General features: G+C 31.8%; 4 protein-coding genes across 6 annotated transcripts in view; 3 read left to right on the top strand and 1 right to left on the bottom strand.

Annotated features, from left to right (window-relative positions):
* Positions 1-3,038, top strand: part of LOC119634980 (sodium-coupled monocarboxylate transporter 1) — a 75,205-nt gene extending 72,167 nt beyond the window's left edge. The window contains exons 8-11 of the mRNA XM_038029460.1: positions 44-317; positions 1,076-1,186; positions 1,308-1,492; positions 2,236-3,038. Coding sequence (XP_037885388.1) covers positions 44-317; positions 1,076-1,186; positions 1,308-1,492; positions 2,236-2,911 — 1,246 coding nt within the window. The 3' untranslated portion in view covers positions 2,912-3,038. The remainder of the gene's footprint in view (positions 1-43; positions 318-1,075; positions 1,187-1,307; positions 1,493-2,235) is intronic.
* Positions 3,039-5,620: 2,582 nt separating this feature from the next.
* LOC119634984 lies at positions 5,621-6,932 on the top strand. Its single transcript, XM_038029463.1, has 2 exons — positions 5,621-5,701; positions 5,758-6,932. Exons 1-2 carry the CDS (start codon positions 5,678-5,680, stop codon positions 6,262-6,264), a joined length of 531 nt encoding a protein of 176 aa, XP_037885391.1. The 5' UTR covers positions 5,621-5,677; the 3' UTR covers positions 6,265-6,932.
* Positions 6,933-7,898: 966 nt separating this feature from the next.
* Positions 7,899-8,502, bottom strand: LOC119634985 (trafficking protein particle complex subunit 1). Its single transcript, XM_038029464.1, has 3 exons — positions 8,367-8,502; positions 8,155-8,297; positions 7,899-8,094 (listed from the first exon to the last, which is right to left on the bottom strand). The coding sequence occupies exons 1-3, from the start codon at positions 8,463-8,465 to the stop codon at positions 7,899-7,901; spliced, it is 438 nt and encodes a 145-aa protein (XP_037885392.1). The 5' UTR covers positions 8,466-8,502.
* Positions 8,503-9,008: 506 nt separating this feature from the next.
* On the top strand, positions 9,009-21,865 carry LOC119634978 (ectopic P granules protein 5 homolog). 3 transcript variants are annotated; one of them, XM_038029458.1, is made up of 28 exons: positions 9,009-9,211; positions 9,271-10,088; positions 10,155-10,275; positions 11,145-11,318; positions 11,385-11,690; positions 11,795-11,922; positions 12,910-13,137; positions 13,194-13,417; positions 13,473-13,648; positions 13,731-14,548; positions 14,690-14,833; positions 14,919-15,306; positions 15,413-15,585; positions 15,645-15,806; positions 16,243-16,381; positions 16,444-16,739; positions 17,453-17,761; positions 17,842-18,016; positions 18,087-18,290; positions 18,385-18,937; positions 19,015-19,239; positions 19,310-19,482; positions 19,893-20,227; positions 20,321-20,641; positions 20,734-21,111; positions 21,170-21,373; positions 21,437-21,496; positions 21,569-21,865. In XM_038029458.1, exons 1-28 carry the CDS (start codon positions 9,182-9,184, stop codon positions 21,831-21,833), a joined length of 7,527 nt encoding a protein of 2,508 aa, XP_037885386.1. In that variant the 5' UTR covers positions 9,009-9,181; the 3' UTR covers positions 21,834-21,865. The 3 variants fall into 3 exon arrangements, with proteins under 3 accessions (XP_037885386.1, XP_037885385.1, XP_037885384.1); XM_038029457.1 differs by having other exon boundaries at positions 11,774-11,922; XM_038029456.1 differs by having other exon boundaries at positions 11,765-11,922.
* The last annotated feature ends 286 nt before the right edge of the window (positions 21,866-22,151 follow it).

Here is a 22,151-nt window from a genome sequence, read left to right as displayed (position 1 = left end):
TTTTTTTTTTTTTTTTTTTTTTTTATAATAATTATATTTACAGTATGATGGTATCTAATTTAAATTCTTTGGCTACAGTTGTATGGGAAGACTTCTTATCTTTTCTCCCGCAACTTAAAGGTCTTAGTGATAAGCAGCAACTGGTTGTAATTAAAACTGTAACGGCCGTCTTTGGTTTAATTGTTATGGGTGTGGCATTCAGTGTGGGTTTGCTATCAGGCGTTACCGAATCTTCAATGCTGACTTTTTCAGCAACTTCCGGGCCTTTGTTGGGCTGCTTTATTTTGGCCATGCTGATACCCATTGCCAATTGGAAGGTAAGTCATGCACAAATGGAATATCGCTACATCGACTATGGCGATTTATAGGTATAGGTATGATCGATTCGTCCTTCCATTGGAAAACTTATTCAGCTGTTCTGAGAGAAAATGTTGTTGATGATTTGTGCCCATTAAGAAACGGGGCTAAAGTAGTGTAAACCGTGGGAATTGTGGGGATTAGTGTTTATTAATTTATAGGGTTTGTGATTTCATTTCCTATCCTCAAAGTGCTGTTCGGCTAATAAAACACAGAGGCGATCATGACTGAAACAGCGGTGAAGCCGAGTATCTGTAGCTCCCAGCTTAGTGAATATACTCGAAAGATTGACCGGAAAATTCCGGGTGGGCAACGGTGAGAGGGCCAATGGAGGACTTTAGTGAGAACAACAAACACTATTGAACCGATCTATAAGTCAATAGAGTGATTTTTCAGTACGAAAACGTTTGACTATCCATTGCAAGATCCCATCAAGGAAATGCTAGAAACATTAAACTGAATTCGGTTGGTCTGGATTCAATTCATTGCAATCCATCGCTCTGGATAGTCTCTTCGGCGATTCTTATAAAAATGCTAACAGATTAGTCCTTTCACATTTCGTATATTCACTTTGATGGAGGAAGTAGTGAAGTCTTTTAAATTAATGCAAACTTTTAATAGCGAAATTTTTTGAATATTTTTTCCACTATTATTAAGGAGAAAATAATTTTTTTTTTTTTAAATCTCTTACATTGCGAAATTTACTAAATATTTATAGGGCACTTCGATTGGCATGATATCTTCGTGTGCTATAGTTGTATGGATGACTGCTGGTGGTTTAACTATTGACAAGAGCGCACGTACTCAATTACTTCCAACGTCCACAGAGGTTTGTAGATTCAAGCATAATATCCGGCCGAGTCGGCCAAATCAAAAAACCGACGAAGCAGCATCATGATAATAATGGCTTTAAAGCAAACTGAAAATTTGTAAATTTACATTCGTTACAGGGTTGCTCGAATTTCACATTTTCACAATCGATACATAAACCCTTAACAAACGAATTTTCAATTGTGCCTAAACTCACATCATGGGATGATCCCAATAGCAGTAAATTTGCAAAAATTGCAAATGATACGTGGCTTTTAAGTTCGTCAGTTGCAGCACTTGTACCAACGGCGGCCACAGCAGAGAGGTAATAAAATTAAACAATAAATACGATTATTATTTCATACGTGAAAGAAGACGAATCCTAGACACGCTGCAATGAAAAGTAAATTTTTTTTTGTTTTTTTTTTTTTTCAATTATTTCTCTGAGACGTGACGAATTGATTTTTCCTGATGACAATAATATGACGTTCAAGATTTGATCAAGAAGTTTACTTTACGGACAGTCTTTAGAATGGATCGTCTAAAAAGTATTGGACTTCATTCAGAAACTTCATTGACAAAAATCACTTAACAATGGCGTGAACTTGATATTTTCCCACGACATCATAACATTTTCGGAAATATATTTATAGACATATATATAAAATGTAAAAATGCTAAAATTTAAACAATTGAACTTTCTAGGGTTTGCTATTTGTTAAGACATCTTAACCCGTAATTATTTTTTTTAATTTTTGCTTTTTTTGCTTTTTTTGAAAAACTCTTCCAAAATTGCCATTATATCGTTTGAAAAAAAAAAAAGATTCAATACTTTTTCGATTGTCTGATGTGTAAAATTTTGATGCGGAACTTTATTATTTCGTGATGTGAATCGAACCTTATAATAACGTTAACAATAACGTTGATAATGTCGTTGACAAAGTTGTCTCTAATAAATTACTTTATATCTTGTGCTTCATTCAAACTTTTTTCCCTTCTCTTTTTTCTTTCCTTTTTTTTGATTTTCTTTTTCATCTTCTTTTGTGTTATATTCGTATAACGCGATAGAACGCCATTGCAGTATTTTTATTCCATTAGCTACATGTACTATAGTCTTATAGGCACAGCGTTGACAGTGATTATTGGCATTATAGGCAGCTATTTGACACAAGACCCCAAGGACATGTACGATGCGAAATTGCTGCATCCAATTGTGTTTAAACTCTATCAACATTTTCCCGGTAAAAAACCTTATTATGTGAAAGATGTCGAATACACCTGCGATAGTGTTGGCAGTGGCGCTAATACTACTCGTGGCAGTGGTAATTGTTGTACTAGTAATGGTGGCATTGAGAACGCTAGCAACGGTATTGGCATTGCTGCCAAAATTAATCATGCTTTTGAGCCTCAAAATGAAGGCAATATAATAATTGCTGCTTCAGCTACGGATGCTGCTAATAACACTACCGTTACTACTATAGATGGTGACGATAAAAAAAAAGCGAAAAATCCAATGGATGTTAGTTTCACACCAATAACAACGAAATTCACTAATGGCCGTTCAGCGTACGCTTTCAATAGATGTACTAGTGATGATGAGAGAGACCAACACCATAACGGGCTATCAAATATAAATACAACAACAACACCAACAACGACAACACCAACAACGACAACAACAACAACAAGAATAACAATGCCAAGTGGGACATATCGTCAAATGACCGAAAAGGAAACGTTGTGATTATCTTTCAACACAACAATAACAACAATATGTAGCATATAAATATTTGCGTCATGTACGATGTTAATCGAAAAAAAGACATATATGTATGTATGTATGTATGTACGTATATATATATATATATATGCATGTATGTATGCACGTATGTATGTATGTATGGAGATATATATATATATATATATATATATATATATACAGCTGACAGTTGAGGAAAAGCATATATATATATATATAAGTCGTGTTACCACATCACAACTTACATACTTGAATATAAGTCCTTAGTTACTTAATATAAAATGTTGACAATAATAATAATGACATTAATATTAAGTTAAATTATTTAAATCAAGTGAAAAACAATGCTCCACCTGTTAATACTAGCTTTTAATTATTTACGTCCTTTACTTTAATGCTGCAAGTGACGTTATACGCCTATTAAAAGGCGCAGAATTTATATATAGATATATGTTATGACTTTTAGGTATAGAATAAAAGAATCGACTAAAACAACTTGTGATTTTTATTAAACAAACATAAACGTAGTAATTATTAATTGCATTAATTTTTAAGAGTTTTTAGTTAAATAATGTCATTTTTAATTTATATTCTATGCGAGTATAAGAACGAAAATGAACAGAAAAAGAATTAAAATGTAAAGACACTGTGATCATATTTTAATGATACCATGTAGATCTAGTGTGCTCCTAACCCCTAAAATTTCTTAGGCAAATGTATATGTAACATAATATTACATAATAATCAATTCCGAATTAAATAAAAAAAAAAAAACAAGTAATAATTTAAAATATATATATATATATATATACACGTTGCTTTTCTTACACTTAGGAATATTAAACCATAAATAAGAGAAGGAGGAGGTAGCAGAAGAACAAGAAAATCTAAAATGTATTCCCATATAGTATGGTTTCATAATTAATCAGGTACTATTCAACTGCCCGAATAAATTTGTATTCTTCACGGGTTCCTTTCACTTGCAAGCCTAGTGGTTAGAAAATCTTTCATTTTGGTTCAAAAGACATTTGAACCTGTTTAATTACATTTTCGATCTCTGAACAAATTAGGCCATGAACCATCGTACTGTAACGTTTTGTTATTTGCGAAAGAAACAAACACATCGCTCAATAAGTTCATAGGATGCCATCCTACATACTATATATATTTAGATATATTTAAGGGAAATTTTGAGAAAATGGGTAAATAAATTGAATTTGAATGATTGCAGAAAGCTTATAAATTGCGATCGTGATTGCCGCACTTTATGGAAACACCACCTTAGACACCTGACATAACTGAACAAACTGATTCCTGAACACACAAGATTTCCAGCAAAGCAAAGTTGAAAATGGTCTTAAAGCAAGGGCAACATATAAAATATCATTATGGAGCGCTCAAAATTCTCCTTCTTCCAAATTCAGTACTTTTGTTGTCTATTTGAAGAAATCTGCTGCCGAAGCCTACCAAACTCGTTCAGAGACTTACGGTGATGGATGTTCCTGGTCCGTCCTATCCTAATTATCGATTTTGGTTTCAACGGGTTAAAAATGCTCTTTTTTGAACACTTGTGGCAAAGACTTGTCCGGGATACACTGTTGCAGTTTGAATGGCAATTTCTGCCTTATTCAGCGTGCTCACAAGACATGGCGTCTCCTGATTACCACTTGCCTAGATCGTTGCAGCATGGTTTGACTGGCACGCGAGTCAGCACAGTTGAAGAAGTGAGAAAATGGTTCGGTCGCCCCAAACCAATATAGTTCTTCTGACATGATAGCGCCATATTGCCAAAAATATTGTAGAAAATGATGAAAACTATTTTGATTACTATATATTCTACCAATTTTTCGCAATAATTGCGTTTTTCAAATGGAAAAATGATCAAAATTTATTCAAGCACTTAATAATTTATAAGATATAATAACAGTGAAAACAAACTCGTGTTTTTGATAGCCTCATAAAACGTAACAAAACATTTGTGTATTCTTTCATTTTCGATAGATTTGCAGAGAAAGTTTGTTTACGACAATGTGCGAGCTCGGCTTGGAGTGACTGCTTACATGTGTAGAGACAAAATGAAATTGATAAAAAATATTGCAGCACCCATATATTGAATCGCAGGCTCTAAAGCAGGACGCGGGTGGCCTTGGGCGAAACTGTAACAATTATCAATTTTTCTGCACAATACAATACACAATGCAACACAAGCAAAGAAAAATCTCTCTCTCTCTCTCTCTCTCTCTCTCTCTCTTTCTCCTCTCTCTCTCACACACACACTCTCTCTCTTTCTTTCTTTCTTTCTCTCTCCCACATACACTCTCTCCTTGTCTGAGTATTCAATTCTGTTATAACAGTTGCGGTCGAATATTTTTTATAGCTAGCGCTCTAAATTCGTCACATTCACGTAATCATTTTAAGCTGAGCATTTAATTAATAATGGATTTGAACCAATAGTGAGTTACAATTCTCGCAATATCCAAAACTTTTTTATTCTGATTTAATTTATTTTATTTTTTTTTCTATTTTCTAACCTTATGGCTTTAGATAAGGTATTTCTACTTTTGTTTCATTTTCATTTGATGCTCTGGTTTGTTATTTACGCCTATCTACACATCTTCTCTCCTTTTTTTTATTCGTGGCAACACCTTTTATTTCAATTAACAATTTTTGAAGACAACTAACGGAACATTTTGTAAAACACATGCAGCAAATTTTATCAATTGATGATTAAAAAAGAAGTGAAGGATTTTGATGGCGTCATTTAATCAAGCTCAGGTAAGATGAAAAAGAATTTCATTTGTTAAAAAGTGTTAGTGTATAGAAATTTTTAGAAAACAAGTGATGAAAATGAAAATGATGTCTTAAATGAATCCATTGGCAATCACACAATGCAAAATTCAAAAGACCAATTGGATGATTTTTGTGGATTTGATGATACGGAGCAAAAGGATAAGGCAGAAGATTCGTTAAATGAATCCATTGGCAATCACGTGCAGCAAACTTCGACAGAACAATTGGATGATTTTTGTGGGTTTGCTGATACAGAGGGCAAGAATGAGGCAACTACTGACAAGAACATTTGCACTACACCTCGTAAGAACAATGAGATATCAAACCGACATGATAACGAAAACGAGGAAGCATCCGGGGCAGAATTAAGGGTAGCAGAAAATATGGAAACTTCTACAGGAAATCGTTTACCTGTAACGCCAACAATGACCACACCAACTAATGCTATAATGCCATCAGCGCCACGAGCCCGTCGTATCCGTCGATTCTTTGTGCGGCAAAATAATCCAGCATCGATCATTTTCATACTTCGTTTCTATTATATATAAGAGGTGCGTGTGTGTCTGTTTTATGAAATATTGACAATAATATAAATTATCGCATTGAATTAATTAAATCGAATCCGTAAAAAGTCTATTTCGAGTTATCTTAAAATCTTCGTTATGTTGCTCTTGTTTAAATAAATATTATCTGAGTTAATTTTACTTATATTCATTTAAGTAAATGACAAAAGTCGCTCTTAATTGAGAGAAATCAGCTCACAAATAGTAAAAAAAAGTAATGCGAACTTTATGAATTATTTTGTTTAAATTTGTGAAAAAAAAATGAAAAAAAGCAATGTAGTGTATATAAATCTGGATTTATAAAGAAGACTTGACACACTTGGCGCAGATATGGAAAACATTACAAATTTCTTGAAAATTGTGGAAAAAAATTGTAATGAAAATCATTTTTAATAAAAACATGTATGTGTTTAAAAATCTTCTTTGCGCATCCCACTAGTTTTTCAAAATTTTTTTTTTATGCATTTTTTACTCTCGAAATGTTACAATTTTTACAAGATATTGCCCCAAATTAGCCATTCTCTGCAGGGAGACAAAAATTTCATCATAAAAATCTACGCCGCCAGACCAACTTGCTTTACTTTACCATATGTTTACAACTAGAGCTTAAAGCAATAGCAGCTCCCTTAGCTTTCTTAAAATGTACTTTACAAATGTTTTAGAAAAAAAGTGCATAAATATCATATTCCCAAGATCTATCAACCCATTCTCTTCGTTAAAAAAAAGACTAATCTTACTCTACGAACAAGCAACCAAACCTTGTTCGAAACTTTACTTTGTAATTATGTATATAAGCATTTTTTGTTAAACTGCCCTACCCAGCCCATTCCTCCTCTCCAAGAATTGAATTTAAACAAACAAAATTTGATCAAAAATCAAATCAGACTATAATGTTCTTAATATAGTTTAATATCACATTCTTGGAGTTCCAAATATCCAGGATCCCTAATTTCTAAAACATTCATACTCATATGTTGAAACTACTCTTTAGCCAAAAAGACGACGAAAGTCTATCATATGCCCGAATTTAATGTATAAGAATAATATATAAAATGCAATTATTACCTGTTTAAACTTGTTTTGTTTTCTTGATTTAAAATAGAGAGATAAAATAATGTCTGTTAAATACAACACCAAATACAAATTATTAATCGAACCGACGCCCATTTTCCAAAAAAAAAAAAAACTGCCTTCATATTTATATCACGCCATTTTCTAACGCCAAAAAAGCCGAGAAATCCAGATACACAAACTTGTCAAAAATAATAGTAAATTAACATCGAACGAAAGTCAATTATTTATTTAATTTAATTACCTCTCTAATACGAACTTTTTTCATTTTTTCAAAGAAGATTTACATAAATATTAATTTCGGTGATAGGTAATTTCAATTAGACTTACTAAAACCACCTGCCATAAATAATAACCGCGCCATTTCGTTTATTCATGTCCCGCTACTAACTCTAATGAAATAAAATTCGATCGTCATAAACGGTTGCACTTTTTAGTACTCATTTTTTTTTAGTACTAATTTCAATATTTTCAAAAAGAAAAAAAACTGATTAGGTGGCAAGATTCATACCCAAAAAAAAACTACTTTTGGTACTTAAAATAAAAAATTATATATTTCTTATGCCAAATATGGGCGATTGTTTAACAAGTTCATCTAATTTATTTTGAAATAGTTCCGACGTGACCGGCGTTCCTGGAAACCACAAAGGATCCCTGACCACATATTCTACCCATACTTTACTGTAGATTTGTTGTAATAATTCTCGTACGTTAACAGCATTCACGTCCGTATTTAAAACGAATCTTAAGAAACATTGAAAAAATAAGTTTGGAAAATAAATATAAAAATTATCTTAAGCTCACTTCAAGCCAGAAGGGGTTTCTAAATAATGCAAAGCATATTTGTTGGTTTTGTAATACAAGAAACCTTCCTTAGGATCATGCGGTGACATAATTCGAACAAACGACTTAATTGAAGACAGCATACCGTAAGTCAGCTTAGCTTCCTATATGCATTTAAAAATATATTTTTCTTTAATTCTCGGTAATATGAATATTTTTACTGCGGTAAATACCTCTTCCTTAGTTAATCCTGACTTCTTGGTGCGATTCCATTCAGCATAATACATAAGCGTACCGAATTTATCAAATATATACAAATTAAATATTTTCATCTCTATATTTTATTGCTATTTGTTTAATTATATTAAATTGTTGTTTATGTTTCTATGAAAACATTGTAGGTTTGTCGTCTTCTTTTTTTTTTTGCTATTCAACGAATCACAACAAACAGCTGTTAGAGTGTCTCGAGTTTGTTTGCTTCTTAAAAAACATTCAAGGACTGCCAACTTCTCGAAAGAATATGTTTAATGCTATATTGCCGGATGCCGGGTAAATATCTACCTCGACCGGTAACTTTGTGAATTGTAATGGTTGCAAACATTCTCTGATCAATTAGGAATATGGGCGTGACTTGTTTATATTCTTATATACACGTCTATAACGTAGTTTGTTTTATGTCTTTTCACTTTATGGGCCTGATCTTTTCACAGACATAACTTTGTAATTTTAATTTATCATCGACCAGCGACCTGTCTTCATTTTTGCGACTTTGCCGATTCGAGAACTTCACTCAATACTTCAATGACTGCATTTGAAAAAGAACAAGGACTACCTTATCCATATGTGAAAATTCCTCCCATTCCTCGAAAATTCGTAACCTGGCAATATCGTATTTTCTCTGTTCTTAATCAAACAAATCGGGGGTTTTCATATATTTAATAAAAAGGAATTGAAAAAAAAAACAAAACAAAACAAAATACAATTACAAAGGGCATTAATGGGTAAATTTTTATCAATGATACAAGAAAAAAATAAGTAAAGCATTAAAATGGCGACAATAGAGAAGTCCAAAACTAAAGTAGGTTAAAGAATAAACTTTTTGTTAAGTGCGTTTATTAAAATAAAAATTTTGTTTAGAAAACAAAGAAAACGAAAATAGTTGGATACCACGATGCGAAAGGCAATTTTAGAGATGTCAATGAAACCACTGAAAATTGCGTCGCTCAACAAATGCAGACAAATGAAACTTTGGCAGAGGAATTAGACGATTTTGTGGAATTAAACGGTGCGGCTAAATCCTCGACTGAAATTCAAGAATGTTTTACAATTACCGCTTGCAAAAACCAAGATCAACGACAAGATGAGTATGAGAACAAAGAAGATTCTGTTCAGGTTTCATTGGAAACCATATCATCTAAAAAGGGACATGACAACGCTCAATTGAAAAGTGGGCAAGGATCAATAGAAAATCCTTTACCATCGGCGCCATTACCAGTGGAATCGTACGAGCCAATTCCCGCAGTCACCGTAACGCAATATCCCAATTTATTACCATTGCAACAGCATGAGGAAACACCTGTCAGTGAGGTGGTTTATAAGCAACCTAAAGTTCGTAGCCCCGGATTTCGATTAGCGTTAAGCGAATTGCAACCATTTAATTGCGAGCAATTACGAGAACTGTATTACTGCGCTGAATTGCAACAAGTGCAACAATTCGAAATTGAATTTCTAAACAATTCTTTGCGAGAAACCTATGAATCGGATCCATTACATGTTGCTTTGAAAACTTATTATCAATTGCAAAGTAAATTAACCATGAATATACATGACGTAAATAAGTTTCGCGAAGAAGCGACAGAAGCTCAAAACCACATATGGTTAAAAGAATCAGTAACAGAAACGTTTTCAGCCAAATGTGATGATAACATTGAACTTAAGGAGTCTGTTACATACGAGTAAGTGCGATATAGTTAATGATAAAAGCAATCATATTATTAAAAGTTTTGTTTTTTTTTTCTCAGGATAATTAAAGTAAATGATAAAAATTTGAAAGCAGCCACGGCAGCATTGACAGTTTTATTTGATATAATATCGGATACATATACGACGAACCTGATAACCGCCAAGATAACGAAATTGAAGGCAAGATAACGAAAAGCATATTAAAGAAAAGGCATTAAAACATACCCAAGATTATGTGTATAATAATTCTGTCATATTGCTGATCTCGCATTTAGTTAGAATTGTTAACTTTTAAAAAAGTGGAAGCGAGAACGCACACATGGTATTCGATTAAATGAGGTTTTTTGCATTTGAGTAGACTTTAATGTTTGATTAGGTATATTTCCAATTACCTTTTTCTTTTGCATTCACCGGCAGACTCGGTGGTTTTTCTCTTACGTTATTTTCAGTTATGTCCATTTTGTATAGTCCATATATAATAGTTATTGTAATTTTCGCTATTTCTGTGTCATACCAAGAAAAACGTTACTTAAATTATGGCTTGATGAATCCTCATCCCGCAATACACACGACCTTGCAGCAATTCCTAACAAATTAAAGAGAAAGGTTTCTTTAATATTTTCAAACAGTAAAGGTTTTTTAACTCCTAAATAGGATGCTGTGCTGTCTTGGTAAAATCATCTTTCGGAGACATTCTGATAATCTTATCCATGTATTAATATGTATGTAAATAAATTGGTCCCAACTTATTGAGAAAAAAAAAGAAAGTTTCTTCCTCACAATAAAGATTTACGTGAAACCGAAAAGATTGTAATGAATTTTAAAAATTATTTAGATTTGAATAATTTAGGAGAGATGCGTTTGTTCCTTAAAATAAAATAATAATACATTTATGAATTGAAAAGATTGTTAGAATATAATCTCTTTAAAAGCACGTTACGATAAACCTTTTTTGGTATATAAAACTATATTCAATTCATGTAGTGGGTACTTAAGATCTACGAATAACTTATGTGATCTTATTCTTTCAAATTGTATATAACCGTTAGATTGATCAAATGATCGATGAAATCATCAGTTTCCCTTTGGATACTAATGATAATTTAATGGGTCCCCTGAAACTGCAGCCATTATTAGACAATGATAGCTTACAATGCCTAGCTAAAGTTCGTAGAGCTTTGTCGATACTGTTCCATTTTGCTAGGAAATTGTCACCCAATAAGGTAAGTTGGCTTTATTTTAAGATGAAAAAGAGTTCATTTTTATTTTTTATTTTTTTTTTTCGATAGAATTTCTCTGATAACTTAATCCTTTGGATAAGAAAATTAGTATCGATACATTTGCATTTGGCAACTAAAGAAGATTATTGGTTTTTAATATTCAATATACTGAGATGTCCAAGTGGTGTAGGTGCTTGGGCCTGCGAATTTCTACAGGTACCATGTCTCTTCGAAAATAGTAAAAAACCTTTCGATAGTGCATATGAATTACCGTTATCTATTGATTCTGCCGAGATCAGCTTATGCTTGTCGATTTTAAAAATCCTATTAACACCTGTTAAAAGACGGAACGATTACTTAAAGCAATTTACGCAGGTAAGAAAAGGAAATGTTTCAAGTGATTTAGACCTTTTTTTTTTTTAGATTCCTATTTCATTAATAACTTAAAGTCTCAAAAGGAAGTAACTGATCCTATTCAGGAGGAACGTTGGATATTAATCGATTCCGATGGCGAGGACGAGCATACATCGGCGGGAGAATGTGTCGGTTTAAGAGAAAACGACTTAATAGCTCTGTTAAATCAAATACCGTTTGAAGAGCTGTTCAGGTAACTATTAGACTATTTATTTTCAATAGCCACCATAGGCTTTTACAGTTAAGAATCGTAAACTTCGTAATGCACTAGATTTTGCCACCAATATTACTAGCATATGATAGACGGTAAGATGTTTGCATCTGTTTGTTTATTTGTTCAATGCAATCATCGCCAGCGTAATATATTGCCTTGAAATTCAGAAACATTATTAAAATAAATTGAAAAGGAACATTTTTCCTTTCGTCTTATGTCCATGATGCAATATATACTAAATATATCGAATTCTATTTTTGTTCCATGGGTGAGTGTGCAGACTAAAGACTATATTTACCTACTCCTGGATCTAGAAGTTTTTTAAATATTCTTATCAAGTCTTCCATCCGGTTTACCTAATTTTTAAACTTCGCTTTAAGAAGTAATTTAACGCCTCACTTGAAAGACCCAACAATCTTGAAATTAGAACTTAAAAAAAAAAAAGTAATATTTGGATATGGAATGGATAGTAGGGAGAAACTATTGAACTTATTAGCTGACTAGGATGTGACGGTAAAAAGTTTGGGACAAAGTTTGTTTTTCTTAAGAAAATTTTGACGTCGTGGACGTAGTTTTAATAGGTGGGTTGGAACACGTACTTCGCCATTTGGTCTATGGGCTCTCTTTGATGTATATTTATACCCTATACATTACAGGTACAGGATATATTGAGTTAATGTAACACTCCGAAGGGAGAGAATATTTATACTTTAAATATTGCCAGAGTCTAATAAACCTCCTGTTGGATACAGTAAAAGTCGCCTATGTGGTCGTTAGTATATCACATCTAATTTTCTTTGGGTTATGTTACTCTTTGAACATTTCACGTCCTTATGAGAGATGCTTCGCCATACTAGCTGTGATATATAGTAATAAAAAGCATTACGTGGTGGAGAGGTTGAATAATAGTTTAACTTAAGTCGCTTTCTTGTTTGTTTTCTTCTATTGTTTTTGTTTTTCTTACAGATCAGTTTTAATGATACAAAAATTCCTGAACGATTACATTATACAAATCGATTTGATTAGTTCGCATCACTTATTACGAATTTTTGCCTTTTTTAATCAGCTTGTTGATTTATTTGGCGAAGGTATGCTTACTTATAATACCGAACGTTATAAACAATTGGCGAAACGTTTGGGCCGTTTGATGCGGCACTCTTTGCAATATATTTCGGATTACCATGAGCTCTTCAGGTAAGTATTGTTTTAATTCCTTGCAATTTGCTAAGTACTAATAGGTTCAGTTGTAGAAACAATAATTTATGGAAGGATGCAAAGCTTTTGGAGAGACTAGCTTTAGAGTATAATGTCTTGCTATTAAAAGCCTGTTCATATATATATCGTACACGGAATTTATCGACATGGCAATATTTTTCATCTTTGCCATTCACTAACATGGATAGCGACACAATTTGGCAAATTTTCTATTACTTAAATGTGGGATTTCCTGATGACTTTACAAAACCTGAGGACGGTAAGTGTTAACACTTTAAGTAGTTAATTGTTTACGCTTTTGCACACATTTTCAGACTATATGGCGTTGGTAACTTCATCGGATATCTGGTCAAAGTTTAATGTAGCCAATGCTGATTCTTCAGATGAGGATTTATATTATTTGCTGCAAGCATTTTTCGAAATGGCTAACGATCGCGATAGAGTTAAGGATTGGGATTTAATTAAAATTATTTTCTTTCATATATTTCGAGTAAGAAAAATTTATTTCTATTTCTTATCATTATTTAATGTTTTTTTTATTTTTTTTTATTTATTTTCTGCACTTGTTTTAGATTGGTTTCATTAATCGTGAGACACGTGATGGTTGCTATAAGTCAGCCCGTGATATGTTAGTTAATCTTTGTCTCTGTTATGAAGATTTAATGTCGTATTTATTAACGCAGTTAAAAGTTTATTATCAAGATACCGAAAATGTTATCTATTTGTATAAATCGTTGCCTTTGGAAACATGGAAACCCAGTTTAGATTGTTTTGAAATTCTTTCAAATTGGTTGCTACATTTTGATCATAAATCTTCGGAAAATCTTTTAGCTCGCATTATAATAAGTCATCTAAATTGGGGTTTTGATAGTGATGATCAACTATTTTTACCTCACAATATACATGTGCGCATGGCCTGTCTGATTAGCGAAGCTTTAACTGAACATGCCCCCGAAGTAGTTGGAATTTCGGGCATATCGGAAAGTGTACGTCAAATGTCTAGTATTATTGATTTCTCAAAACCTACAAAGGAACAATTTAGTACTTGGTGCTGGAGTATTGCCTCAATGCTACGTTTACATATAATGGATCAAAATTATGAAACGATTAAGAAAGTTCTACAAGATCCCAACGAATATTTAACGTTTATACTTGACTTGGAACGTATTGATTTAATATGTCAAGGTGTTAATGAAAATCGACCTTTGGCTATATATGTGGCCATCTTAGTATCTTTGCATGGTCATTTCGTACCATTAATATGTCAAAAGGGTTTTGATCTTATGCAACGTCTCCTCAGCGATCAACGATATACTGCAGTTATTAGATGCTTGGAGTTGATAACGCCATTATTCTTAGAAGTTCCAGATATACTGGCAAATGCAGAGAGGTAAAAACCGTTAATTATGCATATAAATAAACAATAAATCACTTAGATCTTTAATCAAGATGATGAATTATAATATCGTATATCATTTATATATATTTTATATATATTTTCGAATTTCATTGTTCTCAATTTTTATTTTAGTTTTCAGAAAATTTTAAACACTTTATTGAACGCGGATAGGACCTATATAAAAATGACGAAAGACGTGATATATCCTAATAGTGTTGGGCCAGTTTTGGAATTACTAGACAATATGATTCATCATCAGATAACTTCCTATATGAAGTAAGTGAAGTGAATCTAAAAAGCAATTACCTTTTGTTTTATTCTTTTTCTTTTTTTTGTTTTTTTGTTTTGTTTTTCTCACAAGCTATGGCCTTTCCACTCCCTTAAATCTAATAAATTTGTGGCTTCATTGTTTAACGTCTTTGCCTAATTGGCAAAACACTTATGTGGTTTATCTATTGGATAAAATTTTACGTATAGCATATCAATTTCCCGATGCTTATAATCAGACAATAGAATATTTTAGTAATTACTACAAGGATTGGACAGACTGGAAAGGCGCTAATAGAGGATTGAAGGGTTTTTTTAGTAGTAACAACTCGAAATTGCCCCTTTTATCACCAGATCTGCCTTGGTTGGCTTTAGTTTTGTTGGAAATTGAGTTTCGTACGCACGATTCCCATATCTGGGATGAATTTTTAAGGCAAATATTTGCAGCTGGAACTAAGCCTAATCTCGACGCGGTTTTAAAGGTAAATTAACTGAATTTAAAAAAAAAAGCATGGATTTGAATTTAAATTATATATATATACATATATATATGTATATATATATATTTTTTTTTTTCTTCTTTTTTAGAAAACTTTAAATATCGCAAAAAGACCCACATATTCAGCGCAAACATTATGTTTATATAAGTATGCTAATCTATTGGCCGGTATGGATGTTAAACATGCCTTATATCCCATAATTAATCAGAAATTTTTCGAATTGTATTTATCTCGAGTACCTACACATTATGACGAGCATAGGTTAGTTTGGATTTAATTGTTGCATTCTGTTTATAAGATTTAAATATATTTTGTTACAGTTTTCAGCAAACTCACGGAATAGCTGATAAATTCTATGACTTTAATGTGTCGTTAATGAAAAAACTTAAAAATAATTTGGAAGCCGCTGAAAAGTTTTATGAAACAGAAGCTACAAAACATAGAGACGACGGTTTTGTTTTCTACTGTACAAGTTGTGCGAAGTAATTAAATAGTTTTTTGTAGAAATTTTTTTTAAACTCTCTTTGAAAGGTACTAATTTCATTATAATATTTAAAACTGAATTACATTGATTCGCTACGATCTGTCTATGTCTTTTTGTTGAAATTCCCAGACTCGCCAGTGTTAAGATAACCATTATCTATATATTGTATATTAAATTGTATATATCAAGTTTTAAAAATTGCCCATAAATCGCTCACTTATTCATTACTCACAAGCCCACAAAACTCATAAAAGAGAAAAATCCGAAATTCTCAATGTGCTTTTGTTGATTAGGTAATAATTTATATTAAACATTTATAGAGCATATGTTATACTAATCTTTTGCAAGTAAAATTAACATAGATCCAAATAGTTCTAAGACATTCCCACGAATATTCGTGTTAAGAGCATCTTATGTTATTTACTCATTTATAGGATTATGCATACATACTGTTTATGGTTAGTAGATTCTACTAAAACGGTTAATAAAATGTCTAAAGATCAAGATCCTTCCATCCGCATTCCAACCCCATTAAATAAAGAAAAATTGAGGGAAATTTTCAATGGCAATAAAGTAAGTATTGACTTTTTTTTCTTTAGATTTATTTTAATAAGCTATTTTATATATTTATTTAGAGTCACTGGACGGAGTTTTTATATCTGCCAGCTATACGCAAAGAACAACGTCAACAGGCTGATCAATGGGCACATAGATGTTTTCGCTCAAAATTAATTAGATCCACACGTACACCCATAGTTTCGAAAATAAAACCAACGCCTATGGAACGTATAAAAACGCATTTATGTTCATATGATCGATATTTACCGCCGCCAATATACGTGAAACCCCAATTAAATTTACCAAATGAATTGACTAAGTCAACTTTAAATGAGCTCAAAGATAAATTGAAAATATTAACTGCCACAGCCAGGTAAGTAATTCTTTTCAATTAATATTAATGTCATCCTGATTAGATCAAAAGGAATAATTTTTTTTGTTTTTAATTGGATGGCGTATTATCTATATAAGATTTTTGAAAAAAATTCTTGAAATATCTCCGTATAGCTGATTAGTTGAAAAATCATCAAATATCGACCGAAATTAATTCAACGCATTATTGATAAATAACCGCACATAGCGGCGGAAGAACTAACATTACGATCGCTTTTTTTAGCGAATATAGAATATAAAGCATTCTTTTCTATTCGGAAATGAAAGAAAGAAATGCTTCGATAATATTCTCTCTCCTTCCATTTATTCAAAATATTATTAAATGTCACGTATAGCGAATCTTTTCGGCTATTATTTTTTACATGTGAATTTGATACGAAATACCACCGGATCATAAAAATTCCTGGCTGTCGGAATTTCGATAGCGAATTATGTGTGTGTGTGTGTGAGTGTGGGTTTAAAATAAGAAACTGTCAAAATTTTCCCCTCAAATCGTTTAGAATTTTGCCTTTGTTTTCGATTTCTTTTTTTCTTTGCTAGCAATCCAATCGGAAATTTCAACTATAAACATGAATAGAAAATAGTAAAAGAGAAACAAATTGAAATTCTTTTAATAAATTTTAATTTCTTCATTATTCGACCTTGTAAAGATGCTTCCATGCATTAATGTCATATAAACATTTCATTTAATAGAAAATTTTATATCAAAACTTCCGAACTAAGTGCTATTAGTCGCAGTTATATGGAAGAAATTATACGACTTTATAAAATGATAACCTATGAAGAGATGAAAGTTAAAAATTGCAATTATTGGGTATATAATCACAAATGTCGTAAGCCTGCCAGAATAATCACACAATTGCAACGCATACATAAAGACGAACGAGTGCAACAAAATGTTGATAATTGTCGTAGACGTCACGAGACAATTATTAATGAAATGTTAAATGAAAATGTTGATAAATTTGCTCAACATGTCGTTCAGATTGGACAAACTATAAGGTGAGATATAGAATATATGTAAGAATAATTAGATCAAATTTATCATTTCTAATCTACTATTATTTTACTAATCTTTAAAGACTTTTACTAATGCGTCAAGAATGCGAAGAGACAAAGTCTGATTCTGCTTTAGCTGAACTAAAGAATGAAACGGGTATAAAATTTTATTATTATATCGTTGATAATATGAACGAGATGACCATAAATTTTAACGCTACAAATAAATTTTATAGCGAACTATTAACTGATTTAGCGGTAAGTTTGTATTTATTTATTTATTTATTTATTTATTTATATTTTTTATTACTTCTGCTCGACCAAATAGATTTTGATACAAGAGAATCAAGAAAAACAAGGATTAACTATTTTGGAATTATCAATAAAACGTACGGATCTTTTAAAGCAATTATCTGTCGCATTGGTACCATGCCGGACCCGACCCACATTCTTTATAAATATGTACAAATATCTAATTGATTCGCATCTTAGACAATGCGATCCGAATACTTTGTTTGTATTATTCTCGAAGGTAAATTTTCCTAAACATGGCAGTATTCTTTTTCCCACTTAAACAATAATAATTTTTTTTTCTATTCTTCTTCTTCTTATTCGTTAATTTTCAGTTCGATTTAATTTCATGGTTTGAAGATTATCGTCCAAAGCTACATGATATAAGCCAGTTATTACAATTGATTTTACAAGGTTTAGAATCATGGTCACAACCTGGCTCTAATATTTTACAAGATCAATTTAGACGGCATTTAGTTCATATATTTAATTACGATTTCCCCGAGCATTACGGTGAAGTTATGCAATTGGTTTTAGATCATATTTCTGAGCAAAGACTTTTGCCTGACGTATTTTTGGATCTTTTAAATTCATTGCTATTGAATTGTAATTGTGAACAATTACAATTAACTTGTTCCAGTCATAAAGTGCAGGGTGTATCGGCACAATTTGCCAGACAGCAAAATCTTTTCAATTTAAAAGCAATTACCGATACGATATTATTATTTGCTCGTCACTTTGAGAAAGAGCGATTACATCACGGTCTTCATGGCTTATATCCGAAACATCAAAATTATTGTACGGTCATAGCTATGTGGTTTAGCTGTTTCGGTCATTCCGTCGTAATAAAAGCTATTTGCACGTATCAGGAATTACTAGCCGATCAAAGTATAAATAAATATATAATGCTTTTGGGGGAAAAGAATTTTTTTTATTAAAAATGTTTTCGCATTTTTTTTTTTTAGTTTGTGATATAGTTTTCGGTTCGATAATTGAAATGTATGCACCGTGGCTTATCACTTACACTGAACAAACGATGCCATATCAAACTTCAAATTGGATACGTCAATTGGCCGATACTGGCCATGGGAAAATATTATTTCCCTGGAGCAAACAGCATGCGAAAACTAGTAAAATTATTGTGACGCCATTCATTAATACTTTAATTTTCATTTTGGAAAATTTACCAAGTAAAATAATTATATATAAAATCTTTTGTTCGAAATAATATTTTAAATGATCATCAAATTTCTTTAATAGTTTCAAATCAAATTTTGTCTCATACATTTGGATGGTATATACATCATTTTGCCGTCACTCGTATTGAAAATTATATTTATGAGCCTATACATGAGGGTATTGCGCAACTATCATGGGAGCATTTCACACCTCATGTGGATAATATAGAAATGTTTTATAACTGCGTACAAAAGGTAAGAAGATTAAATGAGAAAATCAATGGCTAACAATGAGAACGCGGTCAAAGTCCAAGTCAAAGTAATGCAGAAGCCATCTTAGTTTTTTCTGATATTTTTTTTTTTCATTTTTTTCATATTTTTTTTATTCATTTACTGGTACTTTCTGCAAAATATAGTGCATCCATTCTTATGTAATATGTCCATAATTGGAACTCATTGTTTTAAATTTATGAATAAAAAAAAAAAAAAAAGTTTGTAAGATTAAAACATTTAAGTAAAAAATGTGAAAGAAACCCTTCTCTCTCTCTCTCTCTCTCTCTCTCTCCCTCTCCCGCTCTCTCCCCCTCCGTCTCTCTTTTTATTTATTGTGGAATTATGAGAAATAATTTTTTCAAATCTTTTTCTAAAAAAAAAAAAAATCGCAGTTTATTCCTGATTGCCACGCCATGTTAGGACATATTTTCATCCGAATTAATTGGGTAAATTGGTTTGCTGATACCTTTCCTACGATCCCAGCAACATTGAAAATCTCGACTATATCGCGTTTATTAACGATATTTGTAAAAATTGCATTTGAACCGAATATACATATGCATGTGAATACTAGTAAGATTTTAGAAGATGCCGTCAATTATCCCTGGCATATGGTGGACTTTGCTGAATTTGAAAACCTGCTAAAGTGGTGCGTACAGACCGTTGAACCAACTATCATTTTAAAAATACCTGAAGAATCAAATTATGTTGATCGAGCGGTATTAGAGTAAGTTGTGTGAATTTCAATAATAGAAAAAAAAAAAAAAAAAAGAAAAAAGAAACGAAACTCACTAACAGTGTTATATATGTGTAATTTTAGATTATTGCGTGAAAGTTGTATAATGAAGTCGCAAGATAACCAAACTGAACAATTAACGCATGCGATGGCTAAACGTATTTTATATACCCGCTCTATGATATGTTTACAACGAGCCTGCGTAGCCAAAAATCCAAAATTGTTAACCAGTAAAAATGGACGGAAAATTTTCATAGCTGCGTTTGATGATTTACTTCGAACCTTAGAAGAGATGGCTATTGTTCACGCAGCGGGGAAAAGCCCGGAAGAAATAAAACGTCATGCTGGCAATCTAATGTTGGAAATTGTATTACCCATGCAAACTCAAAGCGAAGAGACATCAAAGTAAGAGTTTTTTTTTTTGTTTTTTTGTTTTATTAAATATAAAAGTTAAAAATTAATTTAAATTTTAATTTAAATCCGCTATAACATTAAAGTTTACATATTGAATGTATGAGAATGTGGATGGAAAGCTCTACATCACCCGGCAATGTTTTAATGTTGAGCATATTAAATGCTGTCGGACATATGAAAGCTTTTATATCGGGCATATACAGCTTGCTAGAATGCTCTATTGGTTATTATTTTCGTTCATCAGAAGAAAGTCTCGAATGGCATATACCGACGTGGTTAAATCTTTTAAAGATTTTAAGCATGACATTGGATAAACTTGAACTTATGCCTATTATGCATAATTCATGTTTTTTCGTCTTACATATATTTATTTTGCATAAAATGGAAAAACTGCCTAACGTTGGTGCTCAAATTACTTTCCTGCAAGATCTAAGTCAACTAATCGAGAATCTAAAGACAGAGTAAATTAAAAATATATAAAATAAATTTAAAAAAAACCAAAAAAAAATTATATTTTAGACCCGATTCGGAACCTGCCAGGGCCATCGTATGGGGTGCAATGATATCGTGGGGTTGTAAGATAATTTTGAAAGAACCACAAAATGTGAAAAAATCCTTATATATGCTGGCAAAGCATTTGCAAATTATATCGACACAAGCCGAAAGCTGGGGTGATAGTTTATTGGGCGCCGTCGGCCTTAAAAAAGAAGTTATAACAACAAAGTATGAATCTTTTAAATTCGAATTTAATATCTGAAAATATCAATGTGTTTTATAACTTTATAGACGTAAAGTTTTGACTCGTTGCCTGGCTATCGTTATATTTGCCTTGTTTCCTTTGCAAAGGTACGTTTGCGGTTTTATTTAATTTTATATAATATATATATATACAAGTAAAATGAAATTTCTTTTTTCCAGTGGTTCTTCCAAGAGTTTATTGCGTAAAGCAAATGATGAATATCATTCCAGTTTACGTGAGCTATCCATGTTATTAGCGAATAAGAAATTTATCGAAGTCAAGCCCCTAATTGTTCAGAGTATTGGAATCTTAAAAGAAAATCCTGTGCCGAACTTGGAGGATATACCCCATTTAGTATGTCGCCTTATAGGATTATTTTACAAATGCAATTTTCTTACGACTCTACCAGAAGTGTGGCTATTGGATTTTCAATTCAATACTTAGGATAGGTTAAAAATTTTATATTTTATATTTTATTACATTTGTTACATATTACTGCAAACTTTTGCTTAAAAAAGTAAAAAGCAAATCCATTTTTTTTTTTTCAAATAAACTATTGAAAATGCAACAAAACTGCCCTTCCTACTATGGAAAAGAATACATATTTTCCGCTTTGCAGAATACGAAATGTTTTTCGGGAATTTGGGAATGAAGAAGACATTTACATCGCCCGTTTCTTTGAAAGCATGACTCACATCGTTAATTGCTCTGGATTCCAAAAAGCATTGTAAAACAATTCAAATTCCATTCTAGAGTTGAAAT

This window comes from Glossina fuscipes, unplaced genomic scaffold (genome assembly GCF_014805625.2).
Source record: "Glossina fuscipes isolate IAEA_lab_2018 unplaced genomic scaffold, Yale_Gfus_2 3, whole genome shotgun sequence".
In the NCBI taxonomy this organism is placed as follows: domain Eukaryota; kingdom Metazoa; phylum Arthropoda; class Insecta; order Diptera; family Glossinidae; genus Glossina; species Glossina fuscipes.
The sequence above is the reverse complement of the archived record's forward strand: the minus strand, read 5'-3'. Positions and strand labels throughout refer to the sequence as shown.